The following is a 16,093-nucleotide window of genomic DNA, read 5'->3' as shown; positions in this document are numbered from 1 at the left end:
GCCGGCACCGGGAGCGGCTCCACCACCGCGATCGGCACCGGCACTGCCACCGCCTGCCGCCACCGGGATCGGGATCGGCACCACCGACCGGCACCAGGATCTGCTCACCGCTGGGATCGGGACTAGCTCTGCCACCGGGAGCGGCTCCGGGATCAGCTCCAGGATCGGCACCGGTACTGCCATCGCACGCTGGGATCAGCTCTGCCACCCGGGTGGGCTCTGCCACTGGCACCGGTACTGCCAGTGCCATCGCCTACAGCGCCAGCATCAGCTCTGGCACTGCCACCAGTATTGGCATGGGCACCCACACCGGCACTGGCAGTGGCTCTGGCACTGGCATCACCACAGCCACCAGTTCTGGCACTGGCACCAGCATCACGGGCACAGGCATCGGCACCAATGTCAGCAGGAGCATCGGTGGCACTGGCACGGGGTTAATGTAGATTGAGGGTCAGGTGGGAACACCCAGAAATGACTCTGGGGGCACTTTGTGGGTCTTGGATGGTTTATGGCCCTTCTAAGACGTGACCAACGTAGTTGGGCCAGTTGTGCCCCATCAGAAGGGATGGAAACCTTCAGCCCCACCTGGGAATGTCCCCCCTGGCAGAGGAGTGTCACAGCTGAACCAGCTGTGTGAGGGAGGACATGGGCAGGACAGAAACCATCATCCCACCAGGATCTGCTGCTTTTCAGCCCTTCCCCTTCTCTGGCTCAAAAGCAGCTCGTTTCTAAACAAAGGTGGGTTTGTGGTGGTCACCCTGGGCTGTCCTTATGTGGATCAGAGGTTTCACCACCACACATCCAAAAAATCTCCTCCTCCTCTTTGTCTGGGGGAAAACCTGGGCTCAGCAAAGAACCTGCTGCTTTTGTTTGAGTCCTTAACCTTGAACATTCCAGCCTCTCACAGCTGCTTGGGGCTGTTCAGCTTTGGTGATCCCAGAGCCCAGGGTACAGAATCGTGTCCCCAGATGCCACATCTACACTTCTTAAATCCCCCCAGGGATGGGAACTCCACCACAACCCTGGGCAGCCTGTGCCAGGACTGAACAGCTCTTTCCAGGAAGAAATTTTCCCAATATCCAACCTAAACATCCTTTGGGGCCAAGTGTATTCCCCCAGTCTCCTCCATAACTTAGGGAACTTCACCACAGCACCAGCTCTTTCCTGGGAACAGCTGAGCCCATGGATTTCACTCCAAGAGAAGCCCATGACAGAGCACATCCCTCCAACAGGAAGCAACACACTTTCCCTCTTGGCACTCAACTGGAATAAGCAGAAATGATGAAAACCACCAGCCCATGGGGAGAAAACACGTGATAGGACCCCCTTCTCTCTGCTCACCCTCTCCCTGCTGCTTTTTCCACTTTCCAAAGGAATGTCACCAACACGTCGCACACACATTAAGAACATATCCATGGGGTTTTTTCCATAATTTCAGGAATCACCCCCCAGGAAACACATGGGGTCAATATAAAAATAGAACCCAAAACCAGGTTTACTTCAGCAGTTACAGGCAATGCTAGAGCAGCAAAAAGGGGGAAATAATGCCCAGAACTGGTTACTTCAAACATCAATTTACCAGGGGACAATCCCATTCCCAGGTCCTGGTTTTTCATCCCTGTAAACTCCCAGTGTTTCTCTCTTACTTTGGGTGCCCTCCAGCACGTGCTGTTTGGTGCACCAGGTTTTTTTTAATGCCACTTTGGGTACAGCCAACGCTGCTCTATCCCAACTCCTGTTCCCAGGAAGGGATGGATAGAGCACGACAGGAATTATCCAGCCACTAATTAAAATCGGGTCCTAATCAATGATTATTAGACCGGCACCAAGCAGAAGCCTTTGGAACTCGAATTTGATTAAACTGAGGCAAAGTGCCTTATCCCAAAGCTTCCCTGTAATCCACACAGGACAACAAACCACCGCCCCTGGACTGAGGGGGATTTTCAACAACCGAACGGGAAAACCTATCCCAGGAAATCATTCGGCACGCAGATTATGTGAAAATGTGTTCTCCAGTGGCTGATGAGCTTGGGTTTCTCCAGGAAGCTCTTGCCACACTCCAGGCAGGTGTGTGGCCTGACCCCCGAGTGGATCCTGCGGTGCCGGAGCAGGTACGTGTGCCGGGCAAAGCTCTTCCCGCACTCCGTGCAGATGAACCACGGCACCTCGGACGCCTTGGGGTGGGTCTGCTGCTGAAAAAGGAACCGTCTGAATTCGCCAAGTTGTCCTCCTGCAGGGAAGCTGCTGCCTCTCCTGTTTCCCGGGGGCTTTGCCTGGTTTGTTGAACTCTGCTGGCTCTCCCGTGTTTCCCCCTTGTCCGAAACGTTCCATCGCTGGTTTTGGGATCCTCCTGAGGGTGATCCATGAACTTGTGTGTTTTCTGCACTCTGCTGCTGAGATCTGATCGTGGCACCACCATGGCCTGGAACAAGAACATTCCCAACGTTCCCTTTATCTCCTTATCCACAAATCTCCAAAGAACAACAATTCCCAATTTTTACATCTGTACAAAACCCCCCAAGTTTTGGGTAAAAAAAAGCAGGGGTGGGCTGGAAACCCCCTCTCTCCAATCCTACCAGGTTCCAGGTGTTGCCAGTTAATTCCCAACGAGCCTCACACCTGTGCTAAGGCTGGCAGGAATCTTCCTTCCCTCCAAACCCTGCTGAGCCTTGACCTGTGCCATTTCTCCCACCGGGATTTTGCTTTTGGGAACAGGATAATCTGAACAAGCAACAGAAGGAACATGGAAATGATGGTTATTATCATTTTCCTCTGACTGTTTTCCTGCATAACTCACTAACGAGCATCTCTGTTATTCCAGGGAAAATCCAACCAGGAGGGAACAGCCAATGCAGTTGCTCCGGTGTCTAAAAGGGTGGTGGGATGAAGGTGAGCAGGATTTGTCTTCCAATTTTTACAAAATATTCCAGAAATTACACCCCAAAGGTTGAAAATTAACTGTTGGAAAGTGGCAGGTCTCAGATTTGAGCCTTAACCCCAAATTCAGCCACCTGGTGCTGGATTTGGTGGTTCAGCCCTGTCTTTTTGGGAACAAGGAAAAGCACTTTTAGCTCCTGATTTCAGCAGGTTCCTCTATGAATCCATGGAATTACCTGGATGCTGAGGAGCCAGGGAGGGCTCACAGCTTTGAATTTAAAATATCAGTGATTTCAAACATACAGTTGGGCATTTAAAATCAACAAGATTTCTTTATTTCCTGGGCATCAGTCTTGTTATTTAACTCTTTCTGCATCAAAACAGTTCAATTCCCTTCAGTGAATCCCAAACCCAAACATACATCAGGGTTTGGGGATGAGGAAAACACAGCTTCACTATAAATAATGAGTCTTCAGGATTCATGATTCCTGAGTCACTGCAGCTCCTGTATCTAAACCTTTTCCACTCCTCTGTCCTTGTTTTTGCTGGCATGTGCATTCCCAGGGATCCTAAACCCTCTGCCCATCCTTCAGCCTTTAAAAGGAAGGCTGTGTGTGGATCTCACACAGATTCCCAAGTACCTAAAGATTAATCTTCTGAAAATCCAGGGATTTGAGGAGTGACAAGAGCCAGGCCTGACCCAGCACGTGTCACCCTTTGGAGAGGGAAAACCGACCTTTTCTGAACACGGTTAAAGATCCGTAATTCTCCTTTAGGATTGTCTTGCAAAATTCATTCTGCCAGTCCTCCAAAGTCGGCCTCTTAGCACCATTGGGACACTTCCCAGGGACCTAAAAATCAAAATGTTCGACGGTCAGTGCTGTTGGGGAGTCGTAAATCCCTAAAACCCCTCTTTTTCCAATGATTTTTAACAGGTGGTCACCACCCAACTGCTCCCAGCAGTGTCTGTGTGTGTGTGTAACCACCTCAATAATGAAAGATTTTATATTAAGAACCTTCTACTGTTTTTTCAGAATGAGTGAAATGCCTTAAAAACAATGTGACTCAACCAAAACAATTATTTTTTTCAAACAACTGGGTCAAAAATATCCAGGGTCAGCATCCATACCCAGCTCCCTCAGGGAATGTGGCTCTTCCTTAATAATTCAGTGTTTTAAATAAGCCCAGAGGCAGTTCCACACTGGCTGGAAAAGCCCCTCCCTAATAATAAAATCTTATTATCAGGGAATAATAATATTATTATTATTAATTAAGCCCTCTAAGGGATATTTCTCCAGGCTGCTTCCAAGGCTTTACACCCAAAACCTTCCTTTAATTTCATTTATTCCCAGTATCAACCCCACTTACCCTCTGGTGCTCGGGATTCCGGATTCGCTTCCGAGTTTTATTCCTCATCCCATCACAGAAGCCCTGGGGTGTCCCCACGAGCCAGTTCCCATCTTGCCCCAGGATGAATTTGTTGGGAACAGCCTCCTTCAGCAGCCGCCGTCTCCTGCGGATTTTCAGGGGATCCCCCTCGAAGGAGCTCTCCTCGAAGTGAGCCGAGCACAGGCGCTCGTACTTGGAGGGGGTTCCCATGTCCCTGCCCATGTTCTGGATCCATTGCTTCAGGAGAGCCTCGTTTTGCAAAGGGAACCCGTGAAAAGTCACGGAGCTGTTCTTGCAGGAGCCGCTCGTGGCGTTCCTGCAGTTCAGGGCCGCGCAATAAACCATCGCCGAGGGAGCAGATCCCCGGAAAGCCACACCAGGAGGAAGGGGCTGGGGAGTTCCTGATCAGCTTCAGGGTTAAACAGGCCTAAATTCATCTGAAAAAAAACGTGGTTTTGGCACAGAGGAAGAGCTGAGGTGACCCAGGGGAAACGTGGCGCTGAGTTTCCAGGGACACGGAGCTCCCCATGGAAAGGAGCCAAGGCTGTCCCAACTGCTCCAGCTCAACAATCTGAAAGGTAAAAACGCTTCAAAATCACCTCAATGCCCCCAGGAATATGCAGATTTACATTTAAATAACCCCTGTGATGTGCACACAGACGTGTGCTTCCTTAATTTGTGTATCCAGGGGGGAGCCTCCCGTGCTCCAAAGATTATCCACAACTCAGCAAAAGGGCTGAGAGACAAGTAATTCCCCAAAAAATGAAGGTTTGGAGTGTGCCAAGGGCTCCCCCATCGTGTCAGAGATGAAGAGGTGTTTGAACAGGAGCACTGAAACAGGGAGAAAAGCATCCAGGGATCTTGTTGGATCCTGCTCTGAAGAAGAGGGGAGATCCCAAAGTTTGTAGATCAGAAAGGAACAAAGATCAGAGGGTCCAAAAAAAGCTCACAGAGTTTGATCATTTAATTATGCACTCAGTGTGGGAATTGGTGGTTTTGCCCTTATTTTCTGGTAGTGAGAGAAATAAAAAAGAAAAGCGGAAAGAGAGAGATTCATGACAGGATTGACCTTTGGTCCTGCACTGACACTGACTTCGTGTTTATCTCCATGTGCCAGAGCAGGGAAGTGGCCCCAGAAAGGTGCTCCCCATCTCCATGTGCCCCCTTTCTCCAGCCACATCCTGTCCCAGTGTGCTTCCATTGGAATTTGGGACACAGCAGCACAACAACTCCTTGGTGCCCAGGGGTCAGCGGGTCCCCAGCACAGGAAGGGCATGGACATGTTGGAGACAGTCCAGAGCAGACCACACAGAGGAGGAGAGGGATGTGGCCCCTCTGCTCTGGAGCCAGGCTGGGAGAGCTGGGGGGGTTCCCCTGGAGAAGAGAAGGCTCCAGGGAGAGCTGAGAGCCCCTGGCAGGGCCTGAAGGGGCTCCAGGAGAGCTGGAGAGGGACTGGGGACAAGGGAGGGAGGGACAGGACAAGGGGGAATGGCTTCCCACTGCCAGAGGGCAGGGATAGATGGGATATTGGGAAGGAACTCCTGTCTGTGAGGGTGGGGAGGAGCTGGAATGGATTTCCCAGAGAAGTTGTGGCTGCCCCTGGATCCCTGGAAGTGTCCAAGGCCAGGCTGGACAGGGCTTGGAGCAACCTGGGCTAGTGGGAGGTGTCCCTGTCCGTGGTAGGGGGTGAGGCTGGATGATCTTTCAGGTCCCTTCCAACCCAAGCCACTCCAATCCAGCCCCGCTTCCACCCCCTGCACGCCCGGCAGTGTCCGTGCCTCTGTCCCCGCGCCACAGCTGTGGGGGGACGCGGGTCCCGGCGCTCCCCTACCGGTGCCGCGGGGCCGGGAGCCTTGGGGAGGTGCCCAAGCACCCCCGGGGCTTTAGAGGGGGAGGCAGGACAGGGCCCCGAGCGCCGCGGGACCCCCGCTCGCCCCGCGCCGCCATCGCCGCCTTCTTCCTCCTCCCTCTCGGCCGCGCCAAGCCTCGCCAGCCAATCAGCGGCGGCGCCAGGCGGCAAGAGCCAATCGGGAGCCAGCCCTCGCCGTTTCCCCCCACGCCATTGGTCCGCCGCCCTCCCGGCTCCGCCCACCCGCGGCCATCGGGAGGAGGGGCGGGGCAGAGGCGCGCATTCCCATTGGCCAGCGCTCGGGGCAGCGGGGGCGCTGATTGGACCAGAAGGGGAGGGGGGCGGGGATTAGGAGCGGCGTCCTCTCGTTGTCATGGCAACGGCGCGGCGGGACCGCTCGGGGCCCCGGAGCATCGGGACCCCTCCCCGAGCCCCGGGGCCGCTCCCGAGGCGGAGGAACAGCCCCGCCATCCCCAGCATCGTCGGGAGCGGGATGAGGCCGGAGTCCCGGGACCCTTCCCCGAGCCCCGGGGCCGCTCCCGAGGCGGAGGAACACCCCCGCCATCCCCAGCATCATCAGGGGTGGGATGAGGCCGGAGCCCCGGGACTCCGCCGTCCCGAATCCCGGCCCGGACTGAGAGACCCCCCTCCTGGAGCGCAGGCGAACCCCCGTCTCTTCCCAAAGATACCCTGAAACCCGGGATCTGGGGAGTGGCGGCCGCCTCAGAGTTCCTCCTCCGGCTTCAGCCTCGCCCCTCCCTTCCCCTCCCGCCGTGGAACCACTCGTGGCATTTAACAATTTTAATTAAACCCCCCCTTAAATTTCCAGCCAACAACAACAAAAAAAACCCCCATCCTGGGAAAACTTAAGCAGAAACAAGCACGTAAAAAAAGGCCCTTTAAGGAAGTTTCCTTAAAGGAAAAGGGAAGGAGCCCTGACCCCGAACGGGCTCTGCACCGACTCAGCCGCTGCTGCTCCTCTGTTATTCACCGCCAAGGTGACAAATCCAGACTCTTATTATTAAAAGGAATAAATCGTGTCCTTGCAAAAGACTCAATCCCCTAAGAGACCCCGAACAGGAGCAAAACCAGTCTCTGAAGGAGGATGTTTAAGGAGCAGCTGTCAAATCCCGCTCCGAAGAGGAGGGGAGCTCCCAGGGTGTGCAGATACCCGGGGTTCCGAAAGCAACAACGACAAACGCCAGAGGATCCCAAAAGAGCTCACGAGGTTTGATTAGTAAACCACACACTGGGTAAGAACCTGGGATGAGTTAGTCCCGTATCTTTTAGTAGTAAGAGAAACAAAAGAGTAAAAGAAAGGAGGGGAGAGGGAGAGGTCAGGGAAGATCACCAGTCCCGGTTCCACCGTCGATCCCCGCGTCCAAGGTGTTCAGGGTCCCGGCGGTGCCACCTGGGCGCTGTGGGGGCACCTTTTTACGGGTAAGTTTTCCCCGCCCCAGGATCAGGTTTCCCACTTCCCATGCAAATCAGGCAGTGTGCGCGACCCCTCCTCCCGGACCTTTCTGGAAGAGGGTCGGAGGGGCTTCGGTGGTCCTGATCCCCCTGTGCCGAGCTCCCCGATGGCTCCTACGCCGCCCTTGTGCGGGGTTTGCTGTGGCTCCGGGCCCGGAGGAGGAGGAGGTTGGCCTCGGGAACAGCGCTGCCCTATCTCCCGTGCCCCCCTTCCCAGCCACATCCTGTTCTATCCTGCTCCTTATCAGTGTTGGGGACTCGGCAGCGCCTTAACTCCTTGGAGCCCAGGCTGCTACAGCTGCACAGAAATAACCGCGTTCCCTGAAGAACGGGGTGGAAACTCGGGGATCCCGAAAACCGGGGAAAGACGATGATTCTCCCTGAATCTCCTGGAGCTCGGGGTGGAGAACACGAAAACCGATCCCATTCGACCCGATCCCGGCGGTTGATTTGCAAGAGCATCCCGGGCACCGCCGAGGAGGAGAACAATCAAGAGCCCGGGAACTGCCGGCCTTTCCATAACAAAGGGCACAATGAGGGACATTCTGGGACACAGCAGGAGCTGATCATCCCAGATTGTCATCTTAGACTGTGAGGGGATAAAAGCCTGGGGTGGGGTGTCCTTTGTTTGGGGTCCCTCCCCGGAGGCACCAGCTCCAGCTGTTACTCTGTTGTTGCATCACGACTAAATTATTTCAAGGAATTATTTTAAGGATCCAGGTGTCCCAGATCCGCTCCACTATGGAAAACCTGCTTGGACTGTGTGAGAGGGGTGTGGAGTAAACCAGGATCCGTGGACTCCCTGGAGCTTGTCCCAGCTCAGGTGGTGGGAATGTGACTTCCAGAGTGGCTCCTGGATGATCAGACAGGGAAGTTTCCTTAACAGCCACAAGCCAGGAGAGACTGAAATCCAGCAAGTGGAGTCTTATCCATGGGCTGGGCATTCAGATTCCAGATGGTTCTCGTCAACAATCAACAAAATTTCTAATAGACATGGAAGCACAACAGCCAATATTAACAGTGGGATGCTGGTGTAGGACCTGGAGGGCAAAGGGTTAAAATCCCTGGAGCAAACGCTCCGGGTGCCAAACTGCTCAGGTTAATTTATGGGCCAGAAGCAGGAATCAGCCAACCTTAAACCTAAAAGAATTCCAGAGGCTACAATGCACTGACTCCACTCAGCACCTGCACTCCCTGATTCAAGAACCATCCATGCAGCACAACAGCAAATTCCTGCTGTGGCAGGAAGGGAATTTCTGGAGTTCCAGATGATTTGGCCCCACTTGGAGCTGCAGGTCCCAGAACTGCTGGGCAGTGACTGGGGTGCAGCAGCCCAGGCACCAGGGAGTTAATGTGCTGCTGTGTCCCAAACAGGGCTAACAAGGGACAAACTGGAACAGGTTGTGGCTGCAGAGGGGGGACCCTCTGATATTTTTGGCCTCTCTGACATTTCTTCAGCATCATCTCTACCTTTTTTTCCCAAGTTTGAGGGTTTTTTTCTCCTTTCCCTGTGACCATTTCTGCAGCCACTCAGTTTTCACAGACAGTAACAAATCGTGTTTTCCTCCCTTCTATTTCCTCTCCCAGCTCTCGTTTCTCTCTACTGTGCTTTTTCCTGTCTAAATCCTCCAACAATTCTCTTTCCCTGCGCTCTGCTGCAGCAAGTGAGAGTCCCATGCTGGTCATTTTTCAGGCCTAAGTTTATCAGCTTGGATTCTGTGGAAGGCCAGGAGATAAAGGGTCAACGTGTGTGTCTCAAACACCGATAGCCAGGAGCCAGCCAAGGACTGGGGTGTGAGAACACTCCGTGCACAGAGGGACGGGATGTGCCTGGAAAAGGGGGACACACGGAGGTGGGGCAGCACTTCTCTGGGACAAACACCCTTATTCTGGCTCCTGGAGATAACATGGAACAGTGCAGGAGTGGGGTCAAGGAGCAGGCACAGAGTGTCAACCAAAGGTGGATCAGTTTGGGTGGGATCAAGACCCTCAAAGCCTCCAAGACCTATTTCCAGGAGGATCCAGGGAAATGGACTGTGCAGGCTCACTCATTTCCATGAGAAGTGGGAAAACAAGCCCCAAGGTGGGGAAAACTTGGCTATAAAAAAGGATGACACAGGGTTTGGGGGCACCCCAGGATCCTGGACGTGGTGCCAGGCAGATCAGTGCTGGAGCCAGGACTGGTGATCTCCTTCCCTCTCCTTTCTGATCTCCCTCTCCCTCTTCTCTTTTCCTCTACTAGAAGGTAAGGGGAAAAATACCAATTCCCATGCTGAGCATGGAATTTGCTAATAAAAACTTTGCAAGTTGTGTTTTGGATCCCTCTGACATCTGTCATTCCTTTTAACCGTGGGCATCTTGGGAGCTCCCTTCTGCTTTGGAGTGGGATGTGCCAGACCCAAAGGAAGAGGCTGGAGGAGCCAATGCTGCCCTACCTCCACGTGGCCCTCTCCAGCAGATCCTATTCCACTCGTTATGGGTGTCTGGGACACAGCAGCACGTTAACTCCTCGTTTCCCAGGTTTCTGCAGCACCTCCATGTTTCTGCTTTCACGGGATTCGGAAAATGGAACACACACAGAAGACAATGTGGGAAAATAAATGCAACACGACTTTTAAGGCTATGCAAAATTCAAACCATGTTCCAGGCTCCCCAGTGGTTTTGCAAATCCTGGTGAGGATCTCACCCTTCAGGAATCCTATCCCGGGGTTCGGCAACAGAGAGACCCAGGAGCTGTGGGATTTATCAGCAGGAATTAGCTGCCTCCCAGGCTCTGTGCCCTTCTGACTACTCCCAGCAGCCGTGGGATAAAATGTCAGGTATTTTCTCTCTGTTAGATAGCTCTTCTTTGTAACACACATCCCAAATTCCATGTCCACGTGGTTTCTCTCCCACGGGGATTCACAGCCAGCAGCACCTCTGAGCTCCCACACCTCCCCAGACCTACAGGCACCGGTGGAAAATAACCCCCAGCCACGCCCCTTGGCCTGGGAGGGGCTCGGGAGGGCTGTTCCACAGCCTCCTCCTCCTCCCACCACGGTCCAGGGCAGAGCTGGGGGTCCTGCCCTGCCCCGAGGGGGCTGGCAGGGGTGTTTTATATGGAATGCATCACTGAGCCCCTGATGTCCGTGCAGGGCCAGCTGGCCAGAGGCAGGTGTGCCTCCTGCACGTGGCTTTCCTGATGCTTCACCAGGCTCCTCCTGAGCACAAACCTTTTCCTGCAGAGAGGACACTGGAAAAGCCCCTCCCCCGTGTGCCTCCGCTGGTGGTTGAGGAGGTAATCCTTCCTCCTGTAGGTTTTGTCACACTCAGAGCATTTGTAGGGCCTCTCTCCCGTGTGGGTTGTCTGGTGTCTGACGAGCCACGAGTGGCAAACGAAGCTTTTCCCACAGTCGCTGCAAATGTAGGACTTGCCCCGGCCCTGGCTCTGCTGCTGGTGGGCAGGGCTGCCCCGGGCTGGGGGGGGATCCCAGCAGGCTCCAGAGGTGTCCATGGGGAAGTTCTCCTCGTTTTCAGCAGGTTCCTCCCCGCCCAGGTCCTGGTCCCAGAGCCTGGCTGTGCCCCCGGGGGTCTGTCCCCCCTGGCAGGGGGCAGGGGCAGCTCCCGGCCCCGTTCCCTTCTCTCCCAGCTGGGAGTGCAGCAGAGGGAACACCCTCTCACACGTGGGGCCTGGAAACATCTCCCCTTGTCCCTGTGGAGCCCGGGGCTGGTCCTGCTGCGGGGAGTTTCTCTCACACTTGGACACACAGGGCCTCTTTTCCTGAGCACTAAAGAAATCCAAGTGCTCACCAAACCCTCGGTTGTACCCGTTCCCGTTCCCAGTGCTGTTTGTTTCCATCATTTCTGAATTCCACTGACTGTCCCATGTCACTCCAGGGCTGGGATCCTTGGGGAACATCTCTCCTGGCCTTCCTGGTGCCTCTGAGTCACAGGTGGTGCTCTCAAAGCAATCTGCTGGAGGGTCCCTCTTCGTGTTTTCATCTGAAACACAGAGATTTCAGAGTCTTTTAACTCAGGAATCCCCTTGGGAATGTCCCTCCCAGCCCACAGCCACATCATTAATACTGAGTGGGTGAACAAGAACCAGCGTCCACTGAAACAAAATCTCTAGGAAAACAGAAAGACTTTTTTCCAATTATATTTTTTAAAATCTACATTAAAAGATCTCCGCTGCAATGTCTTAGATTCACCTCCTCACTCAGATATCCGAAGTGGGAGGTCTGAGCTCCCTGACAGAGGGGACTGTCACACCTTGGTACTCCCTATTCCAGTGCTAAACCACCCTCTGGGTGAAGAACCTTTCCCTAATATCCAACCTAAACCTCCCCCACTGAGCTTATCAGAAATACTGCCTGACCCCAGGAAATGTTTTTTAATGAACAGCCCTGGAAATTCATTTTTCTTGCCTGAACATCAACCCAAGTGGAGTAATATTTTTGTTATTGAGCCTTCAAAGAAAATTACTGACTGGAATTGTGGCCAGGATAGAAAATTACCACGACTAAAGCCCACTGTCCTGTGACTCTATAAACAGCAGTGCAAAGTGAGACCCTTGGAGCTCCCAGTTCCCAGAAAATCAGGGAATGTGTGTGTCCCAAACACCCACAGCTGGATGGCCATGGAGCCAACCAAGGACTGTTTAACACACTGTGAGAAAGAACAACATCTGGCTGCAGAAGGGGCCTTGCAGAGATGGGGCAGCACTTTTCTGGGACAAACATCCTTGTTGTAGTTCCTGGAGATAAGCACAGCAGGAATGAGGCCAAGGAGTGGGTATGGACTGTAAAGGGGGATCAAGACATCCAAAGACCCCCAAAGCCTCTGATCCATTTCCAGAAAGGCCTGAAAAAATGGGCTGTGCAAGAGCAATAATTTGCATGGAAACCCATCAGGAGATGGGCCACCACTGACCACGTCCCCAAGTGCCACATTCACACGGCTTTTATATCCCTCCAGGAATGGGGACTCCACCCCTGCCCTGGGCAGCTGTGCCAGGGCTGGGCAGCCCTTTCCAGGAAGAAATTGTCCCAGTATCCAACCTGACCCTCCCCTGGCACAGCTTGAGGCCGTTCCCTCTCCTCCTGTCCCCTGTTCCCTGGGAGCAGAGCCCAACTCACACCCCCCCTACCCCTGGCTCCAACAACCTTCCTGGGAACTACAGGGAGCCAGAAGGTCCCCCCTGAGCCTCCTTTGCTCCAGGCTGAGCCTCCGCAGCTCCCTCAGCTGCTCCTGCTGCTCCAGCCCCTTCCCAGTTCCATTCCCTTCCCTGGACATGCTCCAGCCTCTCCATGTCCTGTACTGGAGACCCCAGAACTGCCCCCAGGGCTGGAGGTGCCTCAGCAGTGCCAGCACAGGGACGGACCCTGCCCTGTGTCACCCCATGGCTGGTACAAACCCTGCCCTGTGTCACCCCATGGCTGGTACAAACCAGGGGCCATTGGCCTCCTGCCACCCTGGGCACACCTGGGCTCATGTCCAGCCACTGTCACCACCACCCCCAGGACATTTCCCAGCTTTCCAGCCCCCCTGCCCAGTCTGGAGTGTTCCATGGGGTTCTTGAGACCCAAGTGCAGGATCCAGACTTGGCCTTGTTGACCCTCACCCCGCTGGCTTCAACCCATCAATCCCATGGATCCAGCCTGTCCAGATCCCTCTGCAGAGCCTTCCTGCCCTCCAGCAGATCCACAATCCCAACCTGGTGTCCTCTGCAAACTGCCTGAGGGTGGCCTCAATTCCCTTGTCCAGATGGTTGATAAAGACATTAAACAGACCTGGCCCCAGTACTGAGCCCTGGGGACACCACTGAGGACTGGCCACCAGCTGATGTCACTCCCTTCCCCACCACACTCTGGGCCCAGCCCTCAGCCAGGTTTTTATCCAGGCAAAAGCAGCACAAACTTGATCTGTGCTGCCTGAGCACAGCTCTGGGCTTGCCTGAACACAAGCCCAAACCAGCACCTCAGCAGCTTTAGGCTGGCTCGAGGAGGAAGGAGCCTCTTCAGCTGACAGAACTCGACATTTTTGTGCCCAAATATTACCCAGCAGGATGAGGTTTGTCGCAGTTTTTTGTTGCTTACACCACAGGGCTGTGACATCTAATATGGCATTAAAAAATACTCTAAACTAGATTTACTGTCCCTGAAATCCCAGCTGAAACCCATCACTGACCTGTACTTGGATCTGCAGAGATTTCCTCCTTCTCCAAGTGCTGCTGTTCAGGGCAGCGTGGCTCCTCCTCTTGTTTAATCCACGATGAAACACCCGTTGCATAAGTCTGAAATCCTGTTTGTTGGGGGCAGAATTTGCACAACTGAGAAACCCCAGGGAAAGCACGGAAGATTTGGGAATTCACAACAATGGGAAGACACGTGAGGGAAGACACAACACGAGGAGGGGGTAAATCCTGCAGTGGGAGTTTCTGCCGTGGAATCCTCCTCACCTGTGTCAGGGTGTCTTGGAATGTCCTCACCCTCAGTGCCTGGCAGCTCCCTGGCATCCACCTCGTTGCCTTTCCTGGTCTGACTGGACGCCTCAGGATCACAAAACGTTTGCTCTGCTGAAGGAGAAAATCCAGGAGAAGTGTGTTGTGCCTCCATAAACTCGGGATTTCACAAGGCTGAAACCTGCTCTGGGTTTGGGCTTGGTTTTCCCCCAGGCCAAGCTCCCATAAGCCCAGTTTCTTAAGGAAACCTGATGGAAAAGTCTAAAAATCCATACAATTCCAGTGGAGCCAAGAGGCAGCATTGATAGCCTTTGTGAAGAGTGAGGAAAATCTGCAAAGCAGGGCAGTTTATTTGTAAAACAAAGAGGTTCCAAGTGAGAGGGCCAAGAACAGGGCCCTGGGCTGGGTGGCCTCCCCGAGGGCTCCATGGGCTCACTCCTGTAACCAGGAAAACCCCAGAAGGGAAGGGAGGAGGGAAAAGGCACCTGAAGGCTCTGGATCTGCAGGAATAGAGGCACTGCCAGAGGAATGGAGCTGAGGAGCTGCTGCAGCTGCTCCAATTCCCCCAGAGCCAGAACAGCCAGATCCTGCCTCCACACTCCAACCACAGGCTGGAACACTGACTTTGCCTCCTCCAAGTTAACCCACTGTCCCCAAAAAGTGACTGATTTGCACTAAATATTTAACCAGTTTAGATTTATCGACTTGAGGGAAGCAAAGTAAGGAATTTAGGGGAGAGTGAAACATCTCCTGCTTGGATAAAAACCAGCCAAACTCCAAAAGTGCCACGAGAAGGGAAAGAGGCAACACCAGCCCTCACCTGTTGGGGCTGCTGGCAAGTCTGCTCAACACTTCTAAAAGATCTGGAATACAAGAAAAGAGGTGGGGAAGAAAACCCCACATAACTTGGAATTTAATCCCTCTGGTTCATTTTCTCTCCCAGGTATGCAGTTACTCACCTGGGCAGGGCTCTCCAGGAGCTTCTCCAGCCTCCTCCTCCTCCTGAACAGCAGTGCACAACTCTTCCTCTTGCTTAATCTGGATTATGCTGTCTTCTGTCAATGGGAACCACTGTTATTTTAATTCCATACCTAATTAATTCCAATTCTCGGCCCACCCCAGGCAGAGCTGCTCTGTTCTAGCTCACATTCCAGAGAACACCTCCCTCCAGTTCCTGTTCCCACTGACCAAGGTCTCTTGAACAGACCTAAAATGTTGGCTGCAAAACCCTCAGCAGATATTTGAGCCTCAGAAACACATAAAACTGTCATGCAAGTGAAAACATGTTCTCCACGGCCCCGGGAGAGGACAGAGCCACTGCAATTCTTGTTCTTAAGTTTTCTTTCTCTCTTGGCACCACTGGAGTTCTGTCATTCCCTTTTCAGTCCCTCTCAGTGAAACCAATCACAGAAACACTGGTGAGAAGAGCGTTCTTAGAGAATAAGTAATGAAATTTATGGAAAAAAGAAAACTAAAGTCTGTAGAATTGTTAAGGGAAAGCAGAAGGGCCAGTGCTCTGCACCTTTACAGAATCCCAGAATGGTTTGTGTTGGAAGGGACCTTAAAGCTCATCTCATTCCACCCTCTGCCATGGGCAGGGACACCTTCCACTAGCCCAGGTTGCTCCAAGCCCTGTCCAGCCTGGCCTTGGACACTTCCATAACCTGATCAATGAGCTGGGGGAACACTTCACATGTGTTTAAAATCAACTACATTGTGCATGTTTGTGCACAATGGAATGAAAAATCCTCTTGCCAGCCAGACTTCAGACTGGAAAACCAAAATCCATCCTGCTTTGCCTGGCGGTGCAGACCCGGCCCAGGCCCAGTCCAAGGGGACAGAGGGAGTGCAGCTCAGCAACCAGGAGAGGGAAAAGAAGGGAATGATGGAGCATCCTGGGAAGGCTGGGGGATGCCTGAGAGCTACGTTTGGAAGATCACACTCAGCACAGCCAGCACCTTGGAGACAGGCTGGTCATTGAATCGTGGAATTGCTGAGGTTGGAAAAGGCCTTGGAGATTATCAAGTCCAACCACTCCCCCAGCACTGCCAAGGCCACCACTG

General features: G+C 53.5%; 2 protein-coding genes and 1 long non-coding RNA gene across 4 annotated transcripts in view; all 3 read right to left on the bottom strand.

Moving 5' to 3' along the window:
• LOC113959502 overlaps window positions 1-13,864 on the bottom strand; it is an 18,003-nt gene extending 4,139 nt beyond the window's left edge. The window contains exons 1-5 of the mRNA XM_027668575.1: window positions 13,757-13,864; window positions 10,686-11,569; window positions 4,246-4,656; window positions 2,054-2,192; window positions 258-423 (exon numbers count right to left, since the gene is read on the bottom strand). Coding sequence (XP_027524376.1) covers window positions 258-423; window positions 2,054-2,192; window positions 4,246-4,656; window positions 10,686-11,486 — 1,517 coding nt within the window. The 5' untranslated portion in view covers window positions 11,487-11,569; window positions 13,757-13,864. The remainder of the gene's footprint in view (window positions 1-257; window positions 424-2,053; window positions 2,193-4,245; window positions 4,657-10,685; window positions 11,570-13,756) is intronic.
• LOC113959500 (zinc finger protein 436-like) lies at window positions 1,401-8,628 on the bottom strand. 2 transcript variants are annotated; one of them, XM_027668572.1, is made up of 5 exons: window positions 7,467-8,628; window positions 4,246-4,837; window positions 3,614-3,728; window positions 2,620-2,721; window positions 1,401-2,422 (listed from the first exon to the last, which is right to left on the bottom strand). In XM_027668572.1, the coding sequence occupies exons 2-5, from the start codon at window positions 4,609-4,611 to the stop codon at window positions 1,965-1,967; spliced, it is 1,041 nt and encodes a 346-aa protein (XP_027524373.1). In that variant the 5' UTR covers window positions 4,612-4,837; window positions 7,467-8,628; the 3' UTR covers window positions 1,401-1,964. The 2 variants fall into 2 exon arrangements, with proteins under 2 accessions (XP_027524373.1, XP_027524374.1); XM_027668573.1 differs by lacking the exon at window positions 2,620-2,721.
• A 176-nt stretch (window positions 13,865-14,040) lies between the features above and the next one.
• LOC113959501 lies at window positions 14,041-15,582 on the bottom strand. Its single transcript, XR_003531829.1, has 3 exons — window positions 14,990-15,582; window positions 14,851-14,893; window positions 14,041-14,144 (listed from the first exon to the last, which is right to left on the bottom strand). It is a non-coding gene; the product is annotated as an uncharacterized LOC113959501 (long non-coding RNA).
• Between the last annotated feature and the right edge of the window lie 511 nt (window positions 15,583-16,093).

Source organism: Corapipo altera, unplaced genomic scaffold, assembly GCF_003945725.1.
Source record: "Corapipo altera isolate COAL_440 unplaced genomic scaffold, ASM394572v1 257, whole genome shotgun sequence".
In the NCBI taxonomy this organism is placed as follows: domain Eukaryota; kingdom Metazoa; phylum Chordata; class Aves; order Passeriformes; family Pipridae; genus Corapipo; species Corapipo altera.
The sequence above is the reverse complement of the archived record's forward strand: the minus strand, read 5'-3'. Positions and strand labels throughout refer to the sequence as shown.

Bases quoted from the DNA above. Each gene is read 5' to 3' on its own strand.
- LOC113959500 (XM_027668572.1), bottom strand. From the start codon at position 4,611: ATGGTTTATTGCGCGGCCCTGAACTGCAGGAACGCCACGAGCGGCTCC. The intron at 3,729-4,245 runs GTAAGTGGGGTT...TTTGATTTTTAG, and splicing joins GGAATCCCGAGCACCAGAGG to GTCCCTGGGAAGTGTCCCAA. The intron at 2,722-3,613 runs GTCGGTTTTCCC...TTGCTTGTTCAG, and splicing joins TTTAACCGTGTTCAGAAAAG to ATTATCCTGTTCCCAAAAGC.